Source organism: Brassica rapa, chromosome A02 (assembly GCF_000309985.2).
Source record: "Brassica rapa cultivar Chiifu-401-42 chromosome A02, CAAS_Brap_v3.01, whole genome shotgun sequence".
In the NCBI taxonomy this organism is placed as follows: Eukaryota; Viridiplantae; Streptophyta; class Magnoliopsida; order Brassicales; family Brassicaceae; genus Brassica; species Brassica rapa.
In genome coordinates, this window is record NC_024796.2 from 25,564,371 (window position 1) to 25,587,333 (window position 22,963).

Sequence of the window (22,963 nt, forward strand, 5' to 3'; positions counted from 1 at the left end):
AATATCTCTTAAAAAATAAGCAGTTTAAAAAAAATGTGATTGTATTTTAAAAATCATATTATATAAGTAAAATATAATTTATAAAAAACATTTTCCTGTTATTGAAAGATATTATAGTTAACTAAATATATGAAAAATAAATAAAACATTTCAGTAATACTAATTATAAACTATTTTTAGTCAATTAAACATATATCAGTTTATGTTTCTTAATTATTTTATGTAATCATCTAAAAAAATAGATAGATAAGTAATAACTATTTCTATTACTTTGAAAATATATTTTTTGTATTGTTTAAAATGATGTTCTAAAAGAAATAATATTTATTTTTCTAATATCGAGATTATGTGTGTGAATGTTGTTTTATGAAATCACATTATATGCAAATACATATTTTTATATAAGAAAATATAGATATAAATAAATATTTTATTACTTCAAAAGTATATTTTATGTTATTTAAAAATATTTTTTAAATGGAATTTTTCTACCTTGTGAAGTTTCCTTTTTAATGAAATCATATTTTATATACACATATTTTTGTTTTTAAATTTGTTTTTTAAACTTTATAAATGTTTCTTTTTTATCATATATGTTATTTGGAAAATTTTAAAAAGGAATTAAATAAAAATTTCAATAATAATATTTAAATATAATATTTTTAATTCATTAAAAGTATTTGTGTAATTAACCATCGTGAGAGTTAACATGAGCGTGACACATAAGAAATTAACTTCTCAAATAATATTATAGAGATTTAAGGTAATCTGTAAAAATTTACATAACGCCAACAATCTATATATATATATAAAGTTGGTTTTTTTCCTTCTTCTTACAAGTTGCAGGGGTTTTTTTCAACACGTGTCATACATGTATTTTATTTTACATTTTAGATTCTTCTTCTTTTAGATTATTACAATTTGGTCAAGTATTTTCTAATTGTGAATTATCTAATTCTTTTCGCACTAACTATTATCGTATGAAATTTGATAATATATTTTATTGTTCACTAAAATTGAAGATGAATAAAGAAATAAATAAAATAATAAAAATATATTTTACATATTTAATTTACTCACAACTAAAAATAACATTAATTTTTGTTATTTTATTGTTTTTACCATTTTCTATTATTTAATTTATAAATTATATATTTATTTAACTATTAAAAATAGATAATGAACAAACTAATAAGAAAAAATTAGAGTGCAATACATAATCTAAACATAAAAATTTCACAGTCACGGAGAAAAAGCAAATCTATACTATATAAAAGTTAAGGCTATACCATTGAAGGCGTCCACGTAGGATTTAAAACCTCCAATCGTATTAAGACAAGTCATCATCTTAATTTACAATTTCCAAAATATCAAAATTTCCAAAACAAATATTTATTTCAAAAAATATAAATAAGTATCAAATATGGTAAATTAACAAAAGTAAAAACATTATTTATATAAATTAACTTATTATCTATAATGATATTCGAATTTAACATAAAATAAGTAATAAAAATATTAATTATTTTAAAATCCAATACTTTCAAAAAATTATAAATATAGAAATCTAACACATGATTTTAACCACCAATTATATTATGACAAATCATCATCTTAATTATGTTTTTTTAATATCAAATTATTCATAAAATTGTTTATTTCAAAATAAAATGAAAATTGATATTGTATACTGACAATATGTCAAATAAATTAACGAATGAATACAGTTGATATTGTATTCTGACAATATGAAGTAATGCTAGCAATCAATTTCTAGAATCTCACGGATGCTAGACCAATGAACGAAATGTCAAGAAGTCAACTTTAGAAAAAACATTTCCAGTTTCTTTAGCTTACGTATATATCACTTAACTACTTTGTAAATTTTCACAAGAGAAAGAGTCAATAAAATCATATACCTGAACAAAGCCTTGGCGTCCACGAGATAATGAACAAGCAAGCACATACCTAAACAATTGAAACTAGACTTCACTTACATCATGTGATTTTCTTCAACTAAACTACAAACAATTTTGAAAACACATACATACCTGAGAAATTCAGAAAGTATAATTACAAAGAAATCTGCTACACTTGAAATGAGCACCTTCTGAAGCACATGCATACCTGAGAAAAACAGAGTTCATTAGTCTTTTACTTCACGTTGCGAGTGGAAAGTGAGCGATACGTTATATTCATAGTCTTTTTTCTTAAGACTTTCTTTATGTCTTTGAACGTTAATTTCTATTCAACTAGTTAAATATTTTTAAAGACTTTATGATATCTGTTTTCAATTTCATACTCTTTCTATTCCGTTCATAGTCTTAGGTTTATGTACCTGAGAACCTTTTATAAGCCTTAAGACTTGGTTCATGGTCTCTGTCTTAAGTCATTGGTGAGTTTTCCCAACCAACAAGTCAAAAACCCAACTCAATGTGTGGTTCATACACTCTGTTTTAGGACTTGGTTTAAGCCGTTGGTCGTTTTCCATCCAACAAGCTAAACACCGACATATAGTTTGTGTCTAAATACTTTGTCAAGGGTTGTGGTGAAGTAAGGAATCTGTTTTTGATTCGTATTAACTCTTTTCAGCATTTGTTCCGTCTCTGTCCAGCGAGTTTTGATTCATAGTCTATGTTTTAAGCCGTTGAGTCTTTTTCTAAGAACCCTTTATAAAGCCGTAGGTGGTAGAATTGTCAAGATTCAGTCTTTTCTAAAGACTTTTCATAAGCCGTTGGAAGTATTATTGTCTAAAAACACTTCATAAGTATGTGGGTAGTAGTTCTATTGTCTAAGACTCTTCATAAGCCGTGGTAGATATTGGCTAAAGACTCTTCATCAGAAGTTTTCAAGAAATTTTTTCCAGAAGAAGTGTGTAGCAAGAAACTCAAAGTCTTTGTTTAAAAAACTTTCTATAAGCCGTGGGTATCTAAAGCCTTCATAAGCCGTGGGTAACTCATAGCCTCCGTATAAAGACTTATGGTGTACCGTTTTTTCGTTTATCCATCCAAACATTTATAGTCTTTGTGTGTCTAAAGATTTTTTTTTGTAACTCGTGGGTCGCTTGATCCATCTAACGTTTCCTTGTTTTTTTTGTCTAAAGAATTTTGCAAGCCACGGGACATTTGATCCATCCAACCAACGTTTCATAGTCTTTGTCTGAAGACTTTATAGCAAGCCGTGGGTACAATCATAGTCTTTGTCAAAAGACTTTTATTAAGCCGTTTGTTGTTAGCCGTGGGTGAGTAAAGTATGTCATAATTTCCATCCTAGCTTAGACATGCACTTCTTGTGACAATGTCCCCAAGCTGCCGTTGGCCGTTTTCCATCCAACAAGCTAAACACTGACATGTAGTCTTTGTTAAATTACTTTTTGTCGAGGCTTATGGTGAATTACGGAGTCTGTTTTTGTTTCATATTTATTTGTCTTAAACTCTTTTCAGCCATTGGTCATTCTTTGAAGCCTTGTGGTTACTGTAAAGATATGGTTTCTGGTTCAAAGTCTCTTTTTTAAGTTGTTGGTCGTGTTCACCGTACAACAACTCAAACAAACATAGTCTTTGTTTAAGACTTTTTAAAGCCGCAGGTAGTTTTTTTCCTTCCAGCAAGTAAAATAGGTTTTCCTAAGACCTCTTTAAACCAGTGGTCGTTTTTTTCATCCACCGTTAAGTCGTTTTCACATCCAATAAACTTAGTAATCAAAAGGGTTCAGAGTTTCTATCTTAAAGACCTTTTATAAACCGTGGGTAATAGTAGTATTGTCCTAAGTTTAGTTCAGTCTTTGTCTAAAACCCTTCTGTAATACCGTGGGTAGTAGTAGTATTGTCTCAAGACTCTTTGTAAAGCTGTTTTTAACTCAAGAGTTCTAAAGACTTCTCACAATCCGTGTGTAACAATCAACTCAAACTCTCTGTCTAAAAAAAATTCATAACCCGTGGGTATAAATTTTCTAGAGACTCTTTATAAGCTGCTTTCAACTCAGTCTTTTGTCTAAAGACTTTTCACAAACAAGTACGTCTATGTCTAAAAACTTTTCATAAGCCGTGGGTAGATATTGTCTAAAGACTATTCATAGAAGTCAAGATCCTTTGTTTAAAGCCTCTATAAGCCGTGGGTAACTCATAGTCTTTGTTTTTGTTGTTTTATCCATCCAAACATTCATAGTCTTTATGATGTATTGTTTGTCGTTTAATCCATCCAATATTCATACTCTTTTTGTGTCTAAAGACTTTCTTTTGGTAAGTTGTTGACTTGTTGGGCATCCAACGTTTCATAGTCTTTTTGTCTAAAGACTATTTTGAAAGCCACAGGACATTTGATCCATCCATCCAACATTACATAGTATCAACCCGTGGGTACCATCACAGTCTCTGTCTAAAGACTTTTCTTAAGCCGTTGTTGTTGTTAATGTAAGCCGTGGGTACCATCACAGTCTCTTTCTCACTAGCATCAACTGGACAATGTCCCCATGTTTTAGACATGCATTACCACCAACCGGACAAACCATCAGCCGGACACTTTCCATCTATTAGACATGCACTACCACCAACCAATAGTTGTTGGGGCCATTATTCAAACATTTCTATGGGTCTAGGCTTCAGAAAACCAGACAATGTTTCCAAATAAGAATCTGTCAGCACACTATTAGATTAGTGTCTGCCTATGCTCCTTTTTGGGGTTTGATGAAAAACAAAAACAAAGCTTCTCTGTTTTGTTAAAACCCTAAGCAAAAAAAAAGCTCATCTCTTAGATTGGATAAAAACCTTTGAAAATCTTATTAAAAGGCGAATTTTGTTGTTCAATCAAGAAAACCAAAAAAAAAAGAGGAAGTAAAGAGAGCTTATCTGTTTTGTTGCTTCAGCTGTTCGGCTCACAGATTCAAACTTATCTTCAGTTGATATGGCTTTTCCACACAAACACACTGAAGAACAGAAACAAAAAATATAGAGAGGCTAAAGTGAGAGACATTATTACTTTTACGGTTGCAAACAACTAGAAGAACAAACTTAGAACTCAAACCACCGAAAATCTCTCTTTGAATATTGATTCACCAATATATATATTCGCATCAACCTTTAAATTAAAGTAATCGTTCAACCTAACTCACAAAATTGCAAAACAAGATAGCACGATCGCATTAGTTTAACGCGAACTCTAAACAAGATGAGAACGAACAAGAGCAAATTCACGATCTAGAGATTAGAGAAATCGAAAAAAGCATACTAATCTAAGAATCTCACCAGTTTGTAAGAAGAGATAGAAAGAGACGAAACGAGAAGTATGTCTTCGTTTGCAACCGGCTCCTAACGGATATTATATATTCAAACACCAAAACCGAATCACCTTTTCACGACTCTCAGCCGTGCGATTTAACTTCACTCTCAACGGTCCGGCATATTAGATGGGTTTTCAATATGGGCCTAACGGAAATTAAAACTAAGACCCACAAAAACTCATTAATTCAAATTTCAAAATCTTAAAATCTACTTTCTCAGACGCTCTCCTTGGTATACCGTATCTCACAGCGTTCCATCTCTGCAAAATCTTTACATTCTTCCTTCTTCAAACACATACCTAGCCACACCGACTAAAACGATATCTTCTAGAAGAATCAACCCGTCTCAATCGAAGATGCAATATCCTACATAATAACGATTATATATTGATGAGAATCCTTCTTAGTTCTTATGGTTCAATATATATATCCATTAACTACTTCACAATTACATATATATATTTAAAAGAGAGAATTATGAATTAAAAAAAAAAAACTGATCTCAATCTCATATGCTAATAAATATATGGGCTTAAATTCTTGACAATACTTTAATTTTAACACAAACAAAGGAAGAAGATGATTCAAGATCAACAGAACAGATCCTGGAACAAAGTAAAATGGATTCTTATAAACTAATCTAAAGCAATTTACTACACTAACCATTTGATCTCTCTAGTCCTAAAAATCTTTACATAGAGATCCTATATATGGCCACACGCTTTCCACAAACGCCACCGTTTCGCTTTACAAAAACACTCGGGATTATTGTTTACTCCGCCGGTAAAGTTTCCGGCCGCCATGAAAACATGTCACCGGAATCTAAACAAACATCGGAATATTCGTAACATGCTACGTCGACTTCCGACAACGCGCGTACCAACTCCGTCGCCGTCTTCTCCGTTTCTTCAGACGACGGAGGAAGAAGCGTCGACGGTGGGGATGGTGGCGGAGGCAAACCTAGCTCGTCGTCGGAAGCTTCAAAAAGGTAACCAAGATCCGCCAGAGTGTCGCCGGAGCCTTGCCCCGTCGTGGTCGACGACAACTCATCCTCGAAGCTTTTCATCAACGAGTCAAGATCTTGAATCTCTGAGTCATGACCCGAGTCATCGAATAAATCGTCTCTGAACCGCTTCACGCCAGGCGAGTCGAGAACTAGCTCGTCCAACTCGTGTCTGACTCGCTTCTTAGCAACCGAGTCACTCCGTGTTAGTGTCTCAGCTAATAAATCGCTCATAGCTTTAACCGGTTATGGTTTATTTCCGGTTTATCTGGTACGTTGATTTAGAAATCAGTGGCAATATCGAAATTAGCGTGAGATGTCTGTGTGTAGAATCGGAAGAAGGGAAACACAACCCGCCCATCAAACTGTTGATCGGGTTTAAACACCTACAGAGAAGACCTATAATAACCCAATTAACACACGTTTCACCTTACATGATTTGTCAGAATTAAATTACCTAAGTTAAACTACCTAATTTTATGGATCCTGATATACTGGATTTATTACTAGGCATGTCTACTACGCCCAGAGTCTCATTAGGCCAATTATTTCGTAAGGCCCATTATCTGTGGAAAATAAAGAAACTTAAATTAGGATGAAGTCAAAGAAATACTAATAAACGCTTTGTTACATATCAATTCACTAATCCATTTCGTCAATAATATAAACAGTGTATAATATACCACATAATTAATAGCGCGTGAATGGACCACAATGTAACATTTTTCATACCAACTGAGACTTCTCTTCTTTTATTGTCTTTATTAAAACAAAGACTTCTATTGGCAGAGCATTTACTGCTCATGAACAAGAGCTAATACGAAGCTTCGTAAATCGTAAATATATTATACTACAAACTAATATTGTTGTATTGGTTTGATTAGGAGACATTATTCTATTATAAAATGTTAAAAATTATTTAGGTATATTGGAAATTAAATTATAGGAAGAAAGATGTAAAACTCGGCAGAAGGATTACAAACTAACGGTTTCAGGTTCCGGTTTACAGTTCAGATCCAAACCCGAATTTCTTAACCCGACCTGAGTTATTCCATCGAGTTCTCCATCTCTAACGCCGTTACTATGCAATGAGTTTACCAAACCAAGGCTCTGACTCCGTTTCCTCTTCTTAGTCGGTAACCCTCGTTCATCGACACCGACGTTAACTTTCGCACCCGTCCGTGTCGCCACGTGTACTCTACGTAGTATCTTGAAAAACTCATCCACCTCTTCCTCCGTTACCGTACGTACAATTTTAGTTGACAACCCTTTGTTTCCATCACCGTTATCTTCTTCGCGGCGTTCTTGTTTCTTCTCCGAGCTCATGTTTATCACAAGAAACGATACTTTTTTTTTTTGATTAAATCACAAGAAACGAGACTTTTAGACGTGAAAGTCTTAATAAGCTTATTTTCTTTTTGGGAGAATTATCATTGATACTCTTCTTTATAGGCCGTCGGTGTGAGACTTTGAACGGTCGATATCGTCGACCTCAAGATGAAGAAATGGACGATAGGGATCGATGATGACATCATCATTGCGACGTTAAAGGATTAGCTGCATGACGTTGTCGTTTGAGTGGGGCTTTATAGAATAAAGGAAGTCATGTGCAATTTTTGGTATCGACTTATTATTTATAAATAGTCTATAGTTTTTTTTGTTTAAGAAAGACCAAGAACGGTTGACAAAAAAAAAAGACCAAGAACGTTGAGACAACATACAAAGGAAAAAAAAACATACAAAGGAAAAAAGGAAGACCAAGACCTTATGAATTGTTATCATGTTAACGTGGAAAAAAGTACTCCTGCGACTATTTATTTACAGCTTTTTTATTCGACTTGTCGTTTCAAAACAAACACCGTGATTGCAATGGTTTTCCGAATAATATAAGCACTAGTAATTTTGTGCCAAAAAAATAAAAAATAAAAAAATAAACACTAGTAATTGATATTGGTCTCTTAATTTTTATAATTTAAAACTATTTATATATGTTATACTATATAGTTATATAAATTAATCATATACTTATATTTCGTGTAAAAATATATATCCGTATACACCCCGTATAGGCGTTCGCCTATACGACTAGGTGCTATACAATCATCTAACGCGTAATGAACGCTTAACGCGTTTTAGAACACTGGTATATTTAAATGAACAACTAATAATGATTTACTTATCACACATCTAATAAAACTGTTGAATTTTGTTTTAGTTTTCCTTTAATTAAAAATAATTTAAACTAATATGTCAATTGATAACGGATCATGTGATAGTAACGAAAACCTTAATAAGACGTAACATAAGATGCGATAACTACTATATAAGATGTAGAGAATTAGAACAATCTGTTATTCATGCAATTTTTGAATGCCCATCATCTCTACAAGTTTGGACCTTATCTTCAACGCCAACGAATTCAAATATCTTTCTTGTCTCGAGTATATATGATAATATAGATTCTCTTTTAGAAGAAAAACATCATTGTTGAGCCAGTTTTAGATAGTGATCTTTATCTCTGGATAATCGGGTACATTTGAAAAGCCATAAAAGATAAATAAAATTATGGGAAATAGACCAAAATCCTTTAGAGCTAGTTTGCTATGCAGAGAATGAATATCAAACATGGTTGAATGTAACCGAGATGGTGCCATCAACTCCACAAGACCATAGTAGTGACGAACCTCAAGTCTTAAGCTTGGATAATATATGCATGATAGACGGATCATGGACATCTGCATCATAGTTTAGCGGGTGTAGATGGGCTTGGATGGACAACTTGGAGAAGGTTCAACTTATGGGGATACGAAATTATATTCGACGAGAGTCTCCTCTGCACTCAGAAGTAGAAGCACTAAGATGGACGATGGAGAGTATGCTGCAATATTGGACATATCAGCGTTTTGGAACGGACTGCAAGGATTTGATCGACATGATTAAGGAGCCACACGCTTGGCCAAGTTTTACAACAAAATTGGAGAATTGGAGAAGATATAAACTTTACAGATATGTTTCCCGTATTTCGGGATTACTCATATTCCATGAGCGCAAAATCAAATTTTAGACTCTTTAGCTTGAACGGCACTATCTTTTTGTAGAGAATTTTAATTTATTAGTTGTTCTATTATGGTCTATTTACGAAAACCTCTTTCAAAATTTGAATAATAAAATAGTTTTTGTTAGGCAAAAAAAATTTAGACTTTGAACTTTTAAAATTAATTTTTGCATGGTCTATTTCTAATGTTTGTTGCTATTTTCTCGAAGATAGAAAATATTATAATATATCTGGAGTTTGTTTCAATGTATTTTTATAATAACAATAGTTTTGATATAGTGTAGAAATAGAATAATGTTCTTATTTTTTTAAAAAAATATATAGATTAAAAAAATGAATTGGAGTGAGTTACCTGTAAATAATATTATAGATTGGATTAAAAATGCTGTAATTAGCCTAAATATAACGTAAATTTTTATTTATATCAAATTTTAAAATTGAAGCACGGTAAAACTAACATTTATGCTTAAAACATTAGTTCACTACGTCCAGTGGTAATTTTGTTTTAGTTGATATTGGTGTTTTGATTTTTGAAACATGTTACTGATTTACTAAAAACAATGAGTTTTGTTAATATTAAAATGTAGATATCTATACTATTTTAGGTCTACTAATACGTGATTCTAGAAGACACTCCCCGATTACTAACAAAACGATATAGAAAATAAACAAAACTTCAAAGTACCTGATAATACAATAAAATTTTAAGGTTTTTAACGAAAACAAAAACAAAATCAAAACCTAATAATCGTGGAAAAAGAAAATATTAAACAAAGACCTCGCATCTCTCAACAAAAAAAAAGACCTGCCATGTTTTCTACTTATAAGTTATAACAGTTGGCCTAATTGGGCTTTTAGTTAACGATACATTGGATTTGGGCTCTCTATTGGGAGTATAAATATCTGTAAACGTTGAAGAATCAATTGTAGCGAACCCGAAATTGATAATGGGGACCACAGTAGGCGGCTAAGCTGTTTCCTCGCTCCGTCACTACTTGTCTGACGTGTCCACTTATCACGTTTTTTTTTTTTTTTTTGATAATCTAGGTATCCAGACCTCTCACTTAATCCGACTATCCCACCGTATTCAACCGGAACTGGCAAGAAAAGTCCTGCAGGCCAAACGGAAACCATGTTAAATCTGATGTGATTAGGGTTCGAACTCGTGATGGCGGGCACCTCAACCGAGGTTTCTTTACCACCAGACCATGAGGTCCGGCTATCAGAGATTTCTAAACACTTATCACGTTTTGCTTTCATACTTACGTTTTTTTTTTTTTTTGAACAAATCTCTCATACTTACGTTTTGTTTAGAAAATAACATCTTGTATGCCTTAGCAAAATACTTTGTATGAACATTTTTCTTGTACAGTCCATCGTTTTTTTTTCTTTTGCAACTATCCATAGAAATAAACCATTTCTTTAAAAAAACGATGGAAAGTTTGGGCCATTGTAGTGATTAGTAATTATTAGCATGGGCCATTGTATATTAATTTGGAAATGAAAAAACAAAAACAAATTTTTTTTATCTTTCTGCAATTGTATTGTTTTCAGGTAGGGTAAGCAGTCACATGCATTCAGGCATGCGTTCAGTATTAACTTTATTTTACTTCTCACATTCCTTTATTTTTGTTTTAGTTGTCTTGTCACAAATTAAATAGTCTTATTTTGTTTTACTGGCGGTCTTGTAAATAAAGAAGGGAGTCTAGAGTCTGGACGAATGTGGCAGACGCCACTCGCCAACGATAAGAGAAAAGGCTGTGAAGATCACATAGAAGAAACAAAGCTAGAAATCACGGGTGCTTAAGACATTATATTTTATGAAAACGAAAGAACATGACATATTCTCTTTAATTTCAATTCTCTTTTTTTTTTAATGAAGGACCAGGCTGAATGCCGACGCAATTGGTACGGGTTGGTCCATCATCTACCAATAAAACCTATTTCAGATTTATAGGATATCCTGAAAACATATGCATTCGATATATATACTTATCGAATGGTGTGTAACTAAATATCGGATACATGACTTGAATATTCTACATTCAAATTATAGGTATGGCGAAGCTATACATTTGTTTCATGCAAGAGTATGTAAGAGTAGTAGGGTACTAACTAGTAGTTGAGATTTCGTATTACGAATAAAAATCCTTTTGGGCTTGTAAATCCTTCAATTTCCTCAATCATTGACTTTATGAGGACTCGTATGAATTGAAAACATTTGTTGATTTGTGAACTATTCTCATTAATTTAATTTCAAAGTAAAAATGGGAATAAAAGACTTGTGAATCGGAATGAAAAGTCATGATGATAGCAACTTAGCAACTAGCAGATGAGGGGATGTGACAATCCCACGTTCGAAGTCGGCCTCCTTTGCCTCCATCAAGAAAGGTAAACTAGGCTCTATTGGTGTGATGTGTGTATTAGTTAGTAGTCACTACTAACCCAACATATTTTTCAACTGTACTTAATATTTACTAATATTGTAGATTTATGTACTGTATATGTGTTGTTCTATTAGAAAGCCAATGGCTGAGTATTTATACAATATGAGAGTCGACGTGATCTCTACGTAACAATAAGATTCACTCTAAGATTTAGCCTTATCTTGACTATCTATACGGACTTATCAACACTTTCGTGTATATCCTATCATATACTCCCAATACTCCCCCTCAAGTTGGAGCGTGTGGGTTAACAACACCCAACTTGGACATGATACTTTGAAAAGGTATTCGCCCGAGCGCCTTAGTTAAAATGTCTGCTATCTGAGAAGCCGAAGTAATGTGCTGAGTGGCAATAAGACCAGCTTTCACAGCATCTCTAACTGAATGACAGTCACGTTCCAAGTGCTTAGTACGTTCATGGAAAACGAGATTAGCTGCGATATGTATGGCAGCTTTACTGTCACAAAAGAAGCGCGTCGGATCACTCTGTTCTGCACCAAGTTCTTTGAGCAGACGACGTATCCATTTAGTTTCCTTTAAAGCAACTGCCATCGACCGATACTCCGCCTCTGCTGACGACATGGCAACGGTGTCCTGTTTCTTTGTTTTCCACGCAATAGGAGAGCCACCAAGCATTACTACACACGCACTTAAAGATCGTCGAGACAATGGACATCCACTCCAGTCTGCATCGCAGTAGACAGTGAGTGTGAGATCATCCTTTGACGAGAGAAGTATCCCTTGTCCTGGCGCTCCTTTCAAATAACGAACCACTCTAAGCGCAGCAGACCAGTGTTCTTCCGTAGGTGCTTGCATGAACTGAGAGAGCAAATGAACAGAATAACACAACTCAGGTCGAGTATTCAAAAGGTAAATCAAGCGACCCAATAAGCGACGGTATTTAGTTGGATCAGTGAGCAAAGGAGCCTTAGACTTTGCAAGGTTGTGACCCTGCTCGAGAGGAGTAGCCACTGGTTTTGAGCCAAGGTAACCTGTATCTGCGACAATATCCAGCGTGTACTTGCGCTGTGACAGAAAAATTCCCTCAGGGCCTCTACTGACTTCGATTCCAAGAAAGTATTTTAACTTCCCTAGGTCCTTCATTGCAAAACATTTGCTTAAGTATTCTTTGAACCTCTTCACCATGTGTGGATTGTTGCCGCAGATGAGCAGGTCGTCGACATAAACAAGGACTCGAAGCTCCACACCACTGCGTTCATAAGAGAAGAGAGAGTAATCTTCGTAGGACTGAATGAAACCAAACCGTATTAAGGCATCAGAAAGCTTCTTGAACCAACATCTCGGAGCCTGTTTCAAGCCATACAACGACTTGCGCAGTTTACATACTTTGTTAGGATGAGAATGTCGGAAACCTGGAGGTAGTTTCATATACACTTCCTCTTCAAGATCACCGTGTAGAAAGGCGTTTTGAACATCCATTTGATAAACTTCCCATTGTTTTGCTGCAACAAGTCTCAAAAGGGCACGAACTGTTGTCATTTTGACCACCGGCGCAAATGTTTCTTTGTAATCCTCACCCTCAACTTGACTTTTACCGTTGACAACTAACCGAGCCTTATGCTTTTCGATTGTACCATCTGCGTTGTACTTGATTTTGAAGATCCATAGACAGCCAATCGCCTCTTTCCCTGGTGGTAGGTCTGTGATATCCCAAGTGTTACTGTCTTCGAGAGCTACAACCTCCTTGCCAACTGCGTTTCTCCACACTTTAAGTTGCATGGCGTCTTTGAAATTTCTCGGCTCAGTTGAGTTTGTAATGGCTGTCAAAAAAGCTCGATGGTTCGTAGAAAACTGCTCGTCAGAAATATAATCAGACAGAGGGTACAAGCAGTTACCTGAGACCGATGACGAAGGCTCTAATGTGGAGGAGGTAGAAACAAAATAGTGTGTATTACTTTCAGAGTCAGCCGTAGTGTTGTAGAGGAGATAATCTCGAAGAGTGACTGACTTTGTCTTCTCCCGCTGGCCTCTACCAAGTGTCTCAGAGCTACTTGCTTCGATAGGAGAAGTTGTATTTGTTGGAGATGAAGTGTCCTCTGGAGTAGACGTCGAGGGCACCAGAGATGATGAAGTTTCAGAAGCAGAAATTATATTGGAGACGGGAACAGTAGGCGTAGGAGGTGTTGGTGGAACAACTGGAGCATAGTGCTCTGTTTCTGTCTCAGGTGATGGTGCTGGAGCATCATTACTCCCCCTTTCGTCCAACTGTGTAACGATCCAATCTTCATCACTCACACTATCCACCACCGTAGGACTGACTGCAGGTTTCGGATCAGCAAAGGGAAACAAGTCTTCGCGAAACACAACGTCTCGTGAGACGAAGAACTCATTGCTTTCCATGTCATAAACTTTCCATCCCTTTTTGCCAAATGGGTAACCGACAAATACACATAAGCGACTTCGAGGACCGAACTTATCCTTGTCTCGAGAGGCTCTGTGTACGTAACAAGCTGATCCAAACACCTTCAACACTTTGTAATCAGGTTTAACACCATTGAGGACTTCGTATGGTGTGCTACCATTAAGAACCGATGACGGAGTTCGATTGATTAAGTAAGCAGCCGTGAGCACTGCTTCTCCCCAAAACGTAACTGGAAGTGATGCTTGAAACAACAGAGCGCGTGCAACGTTCAGAATGTGTCTGTGTTTCCTCTCCACACGACCATTTTGTTGTGGAGTGTTGACACAAGATGTTTGGTGAACTATACCCTTGTCTTTGAAATAAGACGAGAGTACTAAAAATTCTGTTCCATTGTCGCTGCGTACCATTCTTACCGGCTTGTTGAACGGCTTCTTTGTTTAAGCCAGGAACATCTTCAGCATTTGTTGGACTTCTGACTTTTCCAGAAGAAGAAACGTCCATACGGCCCTGGAGTAATCGTCTACTATTGTGAGAAAATAGACAGCTCCACAAGAAGAAGGAACTCGGTAAGGACCCCATAGATCAACATGAATAAGTGAAAAACATTCTGCTGTTTTATTCATACTTTCATAAAAAACTTCTCGAGTTTGCTTAGCTCTAAAACAAGTGTCACACGGACTTGAGCTAGCTGGTTTATAAACAAAAGATAAATCTGAAAACACTGAAAACGATGGATGGCCTAGACGTTGATGCCACAAGACTTGATCAGATCCTCCGACTGCCCGATGACTCTTCGCCACGACCAAATCCGTAAAGTAATACACACCATTCCGTTCCTCACCGGCTCCAATCAGAGTCCTCGAAAAACGGTCCTGCAAAACACAGATTGTATCAGTGAAGTGAGCAAAACAGTTCGCTTGTTTTAAAAGCTTTGCAACTGATACCAAAGTGCAGTTCATATCAGGAACAAACAACACTCTCTGCAGTTTTATCTTATCAGATAAGGAAAACGTTCCCATTTTTACTGCAAAGGTTCTGTTTCCATCAGCAAACGAGATGGAACAAGGTGGAATCATCTCAATATCGGTTAACAAATCCGAGTTTCCCGTCATATGGTGCGAAGCACCTGTATCGAGAATGACATCACCCATAATTCTCTTACCAGCCAACTTGTCAGAGGCTGTAACACTAGCCTTCTCCTGTATCATCTGAGTGAGCACTTTCCATTGTTCTGATGAGAGCTCTGGAAGGGTTGGAACTGAAGTGTTGAAGCTTGTGGCTTGAGCAACATTAGCCTGACCACGTCCTCGACCATTCGCGCCTCGTCCTCTTCCTTTGTTACCAGCTCCCTGACCACGACCACCACTTCGATCATTGTACCACTCAGGAAAGCCCACGATCTGCCAACAGTCACGCTTCTCGTGACCTGTACGTCCACAGTGAGAGCAGAGCGGTCGAGAACGCAAGATCGAGTTGTCACCTTTGCTTGAGACAGAATCGCTTGGAGAGTCTTGTCGCGATGAAGCTGAATTTTGTCGAGCTACGAACCCTACTGCTTCCTGCTGTTGATCGCGACCTCGTGCAGTCTCCAGCCTCTGTTCTTCTCTCACCATTTTATTATAAATTTCACCAAGCGAAGGCAAAGGATCAAGACCAATCACGTTTGTTGATATGTTCCCAAAACGTGAATCATCTAGCCCCATTACGAACTGGTGAATCTTCTCATGCTCTCTTTCTTTTGCCATAGCCGCAGCTGCTCCACACGTACAAGCATGAATCGGTTGATACATCTGCAGCTCCTCCCACAACGTCGAGAGTTTGCCAAAATAGTCCAAAACGGGCTGTCCATCTTGTCGACACGCCGCAAGTTGAGACTTGATTTGATGAACACGTACCGTGTTTCCCACGGAAAACCTTTGCTTCAGATCTTCCCACAACTGATGCGCATCCGTAACATACGTGACCGTGGAGCGTACCTTCGGTTCGATAGAAGCTCGTATCCACCCCACTATCATCGAGTTAACCGTCAGCCAGTTCTCCACATCTGGACTCGTCTCTTCTGGCTTCTTCAAGGTTCCCCTAATGAAACCCAATTTACGCTTGGCTTGCAGAACATTAACCATCTCTGAAGACCATTCATTGTAATTTACTCCGTTCAACTTGACAGAGCAAATCACGGCCCCTGGATTGTCGGAACCATACAACATGTAAGGTGAGCTTGACGTCGCTTCATCCTTCCTTTGAACAGCTACAGTATCAGCCATGACTCTCTACGCTAATAAACCTGGCATTGACATCAGGTGGTATCAGAGCCAGGTTCTTTTGATTTCTCAATCAAAGACGATTCTGGATGTCATGGTGAGTATAAGCATCTATTCTATCCCGGACGAAAGTCCTTTTGTAGCGGAAGCTTCTAGGGATAGAATTAGAGATCCGTTGATTCTTAGAATACCCGGAAAACTAGGATAATCACAAAGATCTTATTACAAGGAACAAAAGAGAAATCTCTTAACTTTTATTAATAATCAATCAATTCATAAACTACATAAAACCATAGCCTCAAAGACTATATATAAGAAAACATAAAAACCCTAAAACATTAGAGATAATTATCTTAATAATAAATAAACTCTAAATAAAACACTAAATAAATAAGATATTTATTCTAAATATCTTCTTTACACCATTCTCTCCGGGTTGAAAAGATTCGTCCTCGAATCTTAACCGTGGTCTTTGATCCCAAAACCTTGACCATGACACACATATTTTTCCTTTTCCTTGGCCTTCCACCGATAATATCCATCAAATAAAAGAATATAAATCTTTTGCACCATCAATTTGATCTTCACAGCTACCGTAGCAAAACACATCATAAGGATCTGTAATTTTATTTTTATGTGTTCGTTATGATAAAGAGACAAAACCCCTGATATCTCCATGCTCGTTACGAACACACCTTCAATGGGCTTGGAGTGGCTGCACACGTGGACATCTTCTCTTGATATCATGCTTTGACTTTGATTCACGGCCACGTCTCTTGATAACTGATAGTTGATGAAGTTTATGTTATCGTCATAGTAGATATCATAAACAGGATCGCCAATAATTTCTTTATAAACAATTTCTTCGCTATTAGCGAACAAATTCTCCATGATTCCAGATCGAGTTTTGATTAAGAAACCAAAACAGCAGCTCTGATACCATGTTAGATTCGGGTTTATTATGGGCTTCCAACTCAAAACCAATTGGCAATTAGTAGATTGGCCATAACCCTTTATATATTACTTAATGTCCCATTGATTTTCCAATGTGGGATACATATCCCTTAATACCCCTCCTCGAGATGATGGCTCTTATCGGCCAGAAATCTCGGAAACTTTTTAAGACAGTTATACTCGGTCGAGCGAGTCAATTACGACCTATATACCCGGTCGGGTAGGGTTAATATTAATTAGGGGTTTAACTTATTAGGATCTGGCTCTGATACCATGTAGATTTGTGTACTGTATATGTGTTGTTCTATTAGAAAGCCAATGGCTGAGTATTTATACAATATGAGAGTCGACGTGATCTCTACGTAACAATAAGATTCACTCTAAGATTTAGCCTTATCTTGACTATCTATACGGACTTATCAACACTTTCGTGTATATCCTATCATATACCCCCAATAAATATTTGTCTACTACTTTCGTGTATATCCTATCATATACCCCCAATAAATATTTGTCTACTTCACAGAGCCACAGCCACAGTGCCGTGTATACCACAGTATCTCTAATTCATTTATTTAACCTCCATTAAGAAAAGTAAACTATCTCTAATTCATTTGTTTAACCTCCCAACTGATTAGTGTAATTGAGTATTAGTTAGTAGTCAGTACTGTCCAGCACATTTTCAATTGTATTTCTAATATGTGTCCATCTCACAGAGCCACAGTGCAGTGTCGCAGCAGCGATAAGTAGTGGTCACTATTTTACCATATGTGCATAAAATAATGCCAAGAATAGTATGTTCTGTTACACCAATCTGAATACAATATAAGGGCCATCGTAGTCTGTGGTTGAATTTAAAGACTCTCCAGAATGAAAACAAAAAGATAAACCAAGAGAATTCAATTCATCTACGTTTCTAAAAACTTCATTGCTCTTTATTATTGAAACTAGAGTTTTTAACCGTGATACGCGCGAATAAGATATTATATGTATTTCTCAATTCTTAAAAAATAATGTATAATATTGTATTACATTATTTAAAGAATGTAAAATAAAATTACATAACATAAATATATTTTTTTATTTTTCTTTGTGAAAATCATTATGTTGTTTGATTGTTGTACTTGATTTTCATATTTGCATAGATATATGTGATAGATGAATAACTATATTTTTATTATCAGTAAATAATATATATTTATTATATAATATAAGAAAAATGAAATTATTTACTTTTTAAACAAACTTGTCTCATGTTGGAGATTCGGTTATAGACATATCATATTCGAAGGAGACATTTTTACAGTTAGCAATTTTCTTAACAATCAAGAAACAAATCTGAATATCAAAACAATATCTCATACGATCTCTTTGTGGAATAACTGCTCTGATGAAATTTAATTTAGGCATCAAAAAGGACAGGAAATGGATGTGCAGATGTGTTATCTAAGTTAGTTTTACAAAGTACTATTCATAGTTCATATATCATTTATGTCCATCCCATTTTTTTGTCCATACTTTCTTAAACATCTTGAAATAACTGATGCTAATTAATAATAAACTTTTGGCTGGCAAAAAAAAATCAAATTTGTCTAATTATCGCTTAATTTGTCTAACTGATTTATGTATTTCTCAATTCTAAAAAAAATCATGTATAATATTGTATTACATTATTTAAAGAATATAAAATAAGACTACATAACATAAATATATTTTTTCAATTTTCTTTGTGGAATCATTATGTTGTTTGATTGTTGTACTTGATTCACATATTTGCATAGATATTTGTGATAGATGAATAACTATATTTTTATTATCAGTAAATAATATATATTTATTATATAATATAAGAAAAATAAAATTATTTACTTTTTAAACAACCTTGTCTCATGTTGGGGACTCGGTTATAGACATATCATATTCGAAGAAGACATTTTTACAGTTATCAATCTTCTTAAAAGTCAAGAAACAAATCTGAATATCAAAACAATATCTCATACGATCTCTTTGTGGAATAACTGCTCTAAAGAAATTGAATTTAAGCATAAAAAAGGACTGGAAATGGATGTGCAGATGTGTTATCTAAGTCAGCTTTACAAAGTACTATTCATAGTTCATATATCATTTATGTCCATTCTATTTTTTTTTCATCTTTTCTTAAACATTTTGAAATAATTGATGCTAATTAATACTCCCTCTGTTTTTAAAAGATGCATATTCTATATTTTTCACATATATTAAGAAAACTCATTAAATATGCATTGTTTTTTTGTGAATAACAATTTTCTATAACTTTTAGCCAATAGAAATTTAATAAACACCATTAATTTTTTTGAAATTTACAATTTTTCATAAAATCATACATTGAAAAGGTAAAAAATGTATCTTTTTAAAACAAATTTTTTTTCCAGAACATACATCTTTTAGGAACGGAGGGAGTAATAAACTTTTGGCTGAAAAAAAAATCAAATTTATCTAATTATCGCTTAAATATTTTACTAATATTGTCTAAGAAGCTTTCAAGTGATATCATAGTTTAATTTTTGTTAGTTTTTTTTGTTAATTTTTTAGAGTTTTTTGTATTTAAGATTTTTTCCATATTAAGCTTCTATTTCTTTCACTGAATTGATATATATATATATATGTCATAAAAATTACCATCAAATCAGTTTTACTTATTATTATTTTGTTTTTAATGAAAATACACTTTTTAAATAATTTAATTTAAAATAAAATTATATATTAATTTGTTGTATTCTAACAATTTGATTGATTTAATTAATTTACTTTGGTAGATTACTTAAAAAGTTTTCATATGAATCGGGGAAAGCAATTTTATGTTGTTATATTATATTTATTTGTGTATATATAATCTATATATAATGCAAGTGTAATAAAGAAAGAACATTATTTTTTGTAACTTCAAAAAGATACATTATTACAATTTGAAATTAATCAAAATTGAATAAAATGGTAATTAAATATTTGTAAATTAATTTTTTTTATCTTATTTAGTTGGATTCTCATGAAAAGAAATCGATAGGTTAAACAAATGTTTCAAAATTTGTTGTGTTATTGTTTTGTCTATAAATTACAAAATTTATTGAATTGATATATTTAATTATTGCACCCTTAAATAATAGTTTATTAAGACATTAGAGAACTATGTTTTGAGTTGTTTTGTCAAAATTGTACAAAAATCTATGTTTTTTCATATTTGTCACGAAAATTTATATGTTAAACTTACTTTTACAAAATTCTTAACTTTGTCACGAAAACAAAAATCTATTTTTTTTCATATTTGTCAATGTTCTCACACTTTCAAATAATATATTAGCTTAGTCACTTACTTATTTTTTTTTTACAAAACAAAGTATCGGAGTCTTGAAAATTGAATTCATATTATTGTAATTGTACATAAGAGTTTGTGATTACATACTTAGTGATTCTTGTATATGTATTCAAGGAAGTTTCAATGGCTTAGTGGTAACTGTCTTAAATTTATGTCATACTAACTCAGGTTCGATCCTCTCATTTGCATTGTTTTTTCATTTTTTACGAAAAAAATAAATGAGATGACGTGGCAACTTCGGGCTCTCTGATTGGTTGATTTTTCTATCATACGTGGACACTATCTCCATGGCTTATATTTGACTTTTAGTATAGTATAGATTTTGTGTTTGTTCAATCGTTTTTTTTTTCTTAAATTGATGATTTTTTTTTTGTGAAAGTAGCCTTTTATTTTCCGATATAAATAAAAAAAATTTGTCACTGTTATTAGAGTAATAGTCAGGAAAAATCTTGGCCATAGATCTATCTTCTTCTTCTTATATATACTATTTATCACTTTTCTATTTTCACTTTTGGGGAAGTGCAGAGAAGGAAAGACCGAGAGAGGGAAAGGTTCAGTTAAAGTCGCCGGGATTGTTTAACCGGAGCTCCGACTACTCTCTCTCTCTCTGTCTTCTACTTTTCTTTCTTCTTCTTGATCGCTTTATGCTATGTGCTTCTTGGGTTTATCTCTACTGGCTTACCCAGTTGTTGACTTCTTGTATTTACATCGGATCCTATGCAGTTAAGCCCTAAAAGGTAACTGGGTTTTCTAAAAATAAATCGTTTACTTTTTTTGTTCATAATGTCTCTGCTCGGGTCTAAAGAGGGTTGGTGTATTGAATTGAAACAGGACTTGTTCTGTAGTAAACTCTTGTGGAGTCTTTCGCTTAAGTAGTTAAGTCAACTCTTCTTGTTCTTGAGAGAAGCCGTTTCTTGACTTTGATGATTTCTAGGGGTTTTTTAGGGTTTGAAATGTCTGAACCAAAGAAACGATCTTCCTTGCAAGCCAAGAAACCCTCCAAAAACCACAAGAGAAAGACTTTCCAGATAAACCGCCTCCCTGGTCTGTCTGAAGATTTGAAGACTATGAGAAAACTTCGTTTTGTAGTGAGTGATCCTTACGCTACTGACTACTCATCCAGTGAAGAAGACGAAACGTATCAGACAAGGAAACGTTATGTCTGTGAGATCGACCGTCCTTTCTCTCACGCCACTACTCAGTCAGAATCCGAGAGCTCGTCTTGTCATAACGATGGAAGCAAAGCCAAAACCTCCGATGTCGTTGGACGATCTAGTGTCAGGAAGCCTGTTGGTGTAAGGCAGAGGAAATGGGGTAAATGGGCTGCTGAGATTAGACATCCAATCACCAAAATAAGAACTTGGTTGGGTACTTACGACACCCTTGAACAAGCAGCTGATGCTTATGCGGCCAAGAAGCTCGAGTTTGATGCTTTGTCTGCTGGTGTTTCCTCTGTTTTGTCTGAGAATGCTCTGTCAGATGACTCTGCTTCAGGGTTTAACGTTGACTTTAACTTCTCAGATCTCCAGATTCCAGATATGGGTTGCTTCGTTGATGAGTCACTGATCCTAAATGCATGTGAGCTTGATTTTCACTTACCAGAAGAGAGTGACCAGTTCTTAAATGACATGAACTTCATTGGTCTTGAACGTGACGGTCCAAACAACCTTCCAGACTATGATTTCTCCGACGTGGAGTTCGATCTTGGTCTCGTTGGAAACACCATTGACAACAAGTTTAATTTCTTCGATCGTCTCGCAACAACAACTACCACTCCACTTAATATCGCGTGCCTATAAGTTTTGAAGCTAGGTGTTATTATTAGTTATAGGAGCCAAAGTAAAATGCTATGTTTTTTTTGTTCGGTTTTTGTCTAATTTATTACAGTATAGCGGAGGTAGTTAACCTCAGGGGAAGCAAAAAGATAAGCTTTGTGTGTTGCGAAAAAGTTTTGTTGACATAATAGTTTTGATGTTGTAGAGAAGACGAGAGAGGTGAGATTGAAATTATAATCATTTTTATGTGAAACCTAGTTTATTGTTTTGTGATTTCTTCTTCTTCTTCTCCTCTTTAAATTCAGTACTAATGTTCCATTTTGATTTGTTTTATCATATGATCAGAAAACTTGAGATTCAGCTATATATTGATATGAGTCTTTTGACATTTAATCCAAAGTCCAAACCATATGGTAACCCCTTGGAGTTCAACATGTAACCCCTGTGTTAGGGTTTAA

At 34.6% G+C, this 22,963-nt stretch overlaps 3 protein-coding genes across 6 annotated transcripts; 1 reads left to right on the forward strand and 2 right to left on the reverse strand.

Moving 5' to 3' along the window:
• Positions 1 to 2,680: 2,680 nt before the first annotated feature.
• LOC103854401 lies at positions 2,681 to 6,979 on the reverse strand. 2 transcript variants are annotated; one of them, XM_033283990.1, is made up of 2 exons: positions 6,750 to 6,979; positions 2,681 to 6,677 (listed from the first exon to the last, which is right to left on the reverse strand). In XM_033283990.1, the coding sequence occupies exon 2, from the start codon at positions 6,510 to 6,512 to the stop codon at positions 6,048 to 6,050; it is 465 nt and encodes a 154-aa protein (XP_033139881.1). In that variant the 5' UTR covers positions 6,513 to 6,677; positions 6,750 to 6,979; the 3' UTR covers positions 2,681 to 6,047. The 2 variants fall into 2 exon arrangements, with proteins under 2 accessions (XP_033139881.1, XP_033139882.1); XM_033283991.1 differs by having other exon boundaries at positions 6,736 to 6,854.
• A 117-nt stretch (positions 6,980 to 7,096) lies between these two features.
• On the reverse strand, positions 7,097 to 8,379 carry LOC103854400 (protein NIM1-INTERACTING 2). The gene has a single exon (XM_009131334.3). It carries the CDS (start codon positions 7,602 to 7,604, stop codon positions 7,254 to 7,256), a length of 351 nt encoding a protein of 116 aa, XP_009129582.1. The 5' UTR covers positions 7,605 to 8,379; the 3' UTR covers positions 7,097 to 7,253.
• Positions 8,380 to 21,037: 12,658 nt separating this feature from the next.
• LOC103854399 (ethylene-responsive transcription factor ERF119) lies at positions 21,038 to 22,771 on the forward strand. 3 transcript variants are annotated; one of them, XM_033283975.1, is made up of 3 exons: positions 21,038 to 21,467; positions 21,562 to 21,605; positions 21,676 to 22,771. In XM_033283975.1, exons 1-3 carry the CDS (start codon positions 21,448 to 21,450, stop codon positions 22,527 to 22,529), a joined length of 918 nt encoding a protein of 305 aa, XP_033139866.1. In that variant the 5' UTR covers positions 21,038 to 21,447; the 3' UTR covers positions 22,530 to 22,771. The 3 variants fall into 3 exon arrangements, with proteins under 3 accessions (XP_033139866.1, XP_009129580.1, XP_009129581.1); XM_009131332.3 differs by lacking the exon at positions 21,562 to 21,605 and having other exon boundaries at positions 21,041 to 21,467; positions 21,665 to 22,771; XM_009131333.3 differs by lacking the exon at positions 21,562 to 21,605 and having other exon boundaries at positions 21,043 to 21,467.
• The last annotated feature ends 192 nt before the right edge of the window (positions 22,772 to 22,963 follow it).

Coding starts and splice junctions, on each gene's coding strand:
- LOC103854401 (XM_033283990.1), bottom strand. CDS start 6,512: ATGAGCGATTTATTAGCTGAGACACTAACACGGAGTGACTCGGTTGCT.
- LOC103854400 (XM_009131334.3), bottom strand. CDS start 7,604: ATGAGCTCGGAGAAGAAACAAGAACGCCGCGAAGAAGATAACGGTGAT.
- LOC103854399 (XM_033283975.1), top strand. CDS start 21,448: ATGCAGTTAAGCCCTAAAAG. Junction 21,468..21,561: donor ATGCAGTTAAGCCCTAAAAG/GTAACTGGGTTT, acceptor GAATTGAAACAG/GACTTGTTCTGTAGTAAACT. Junction 21,606..21,675: donor TGGAGTCTTTCGCTTAAGTA/GTTAAGTCAACT, acceptor GGGGTTTTTTAG/GGTTTGAAATGTCTGAACCA.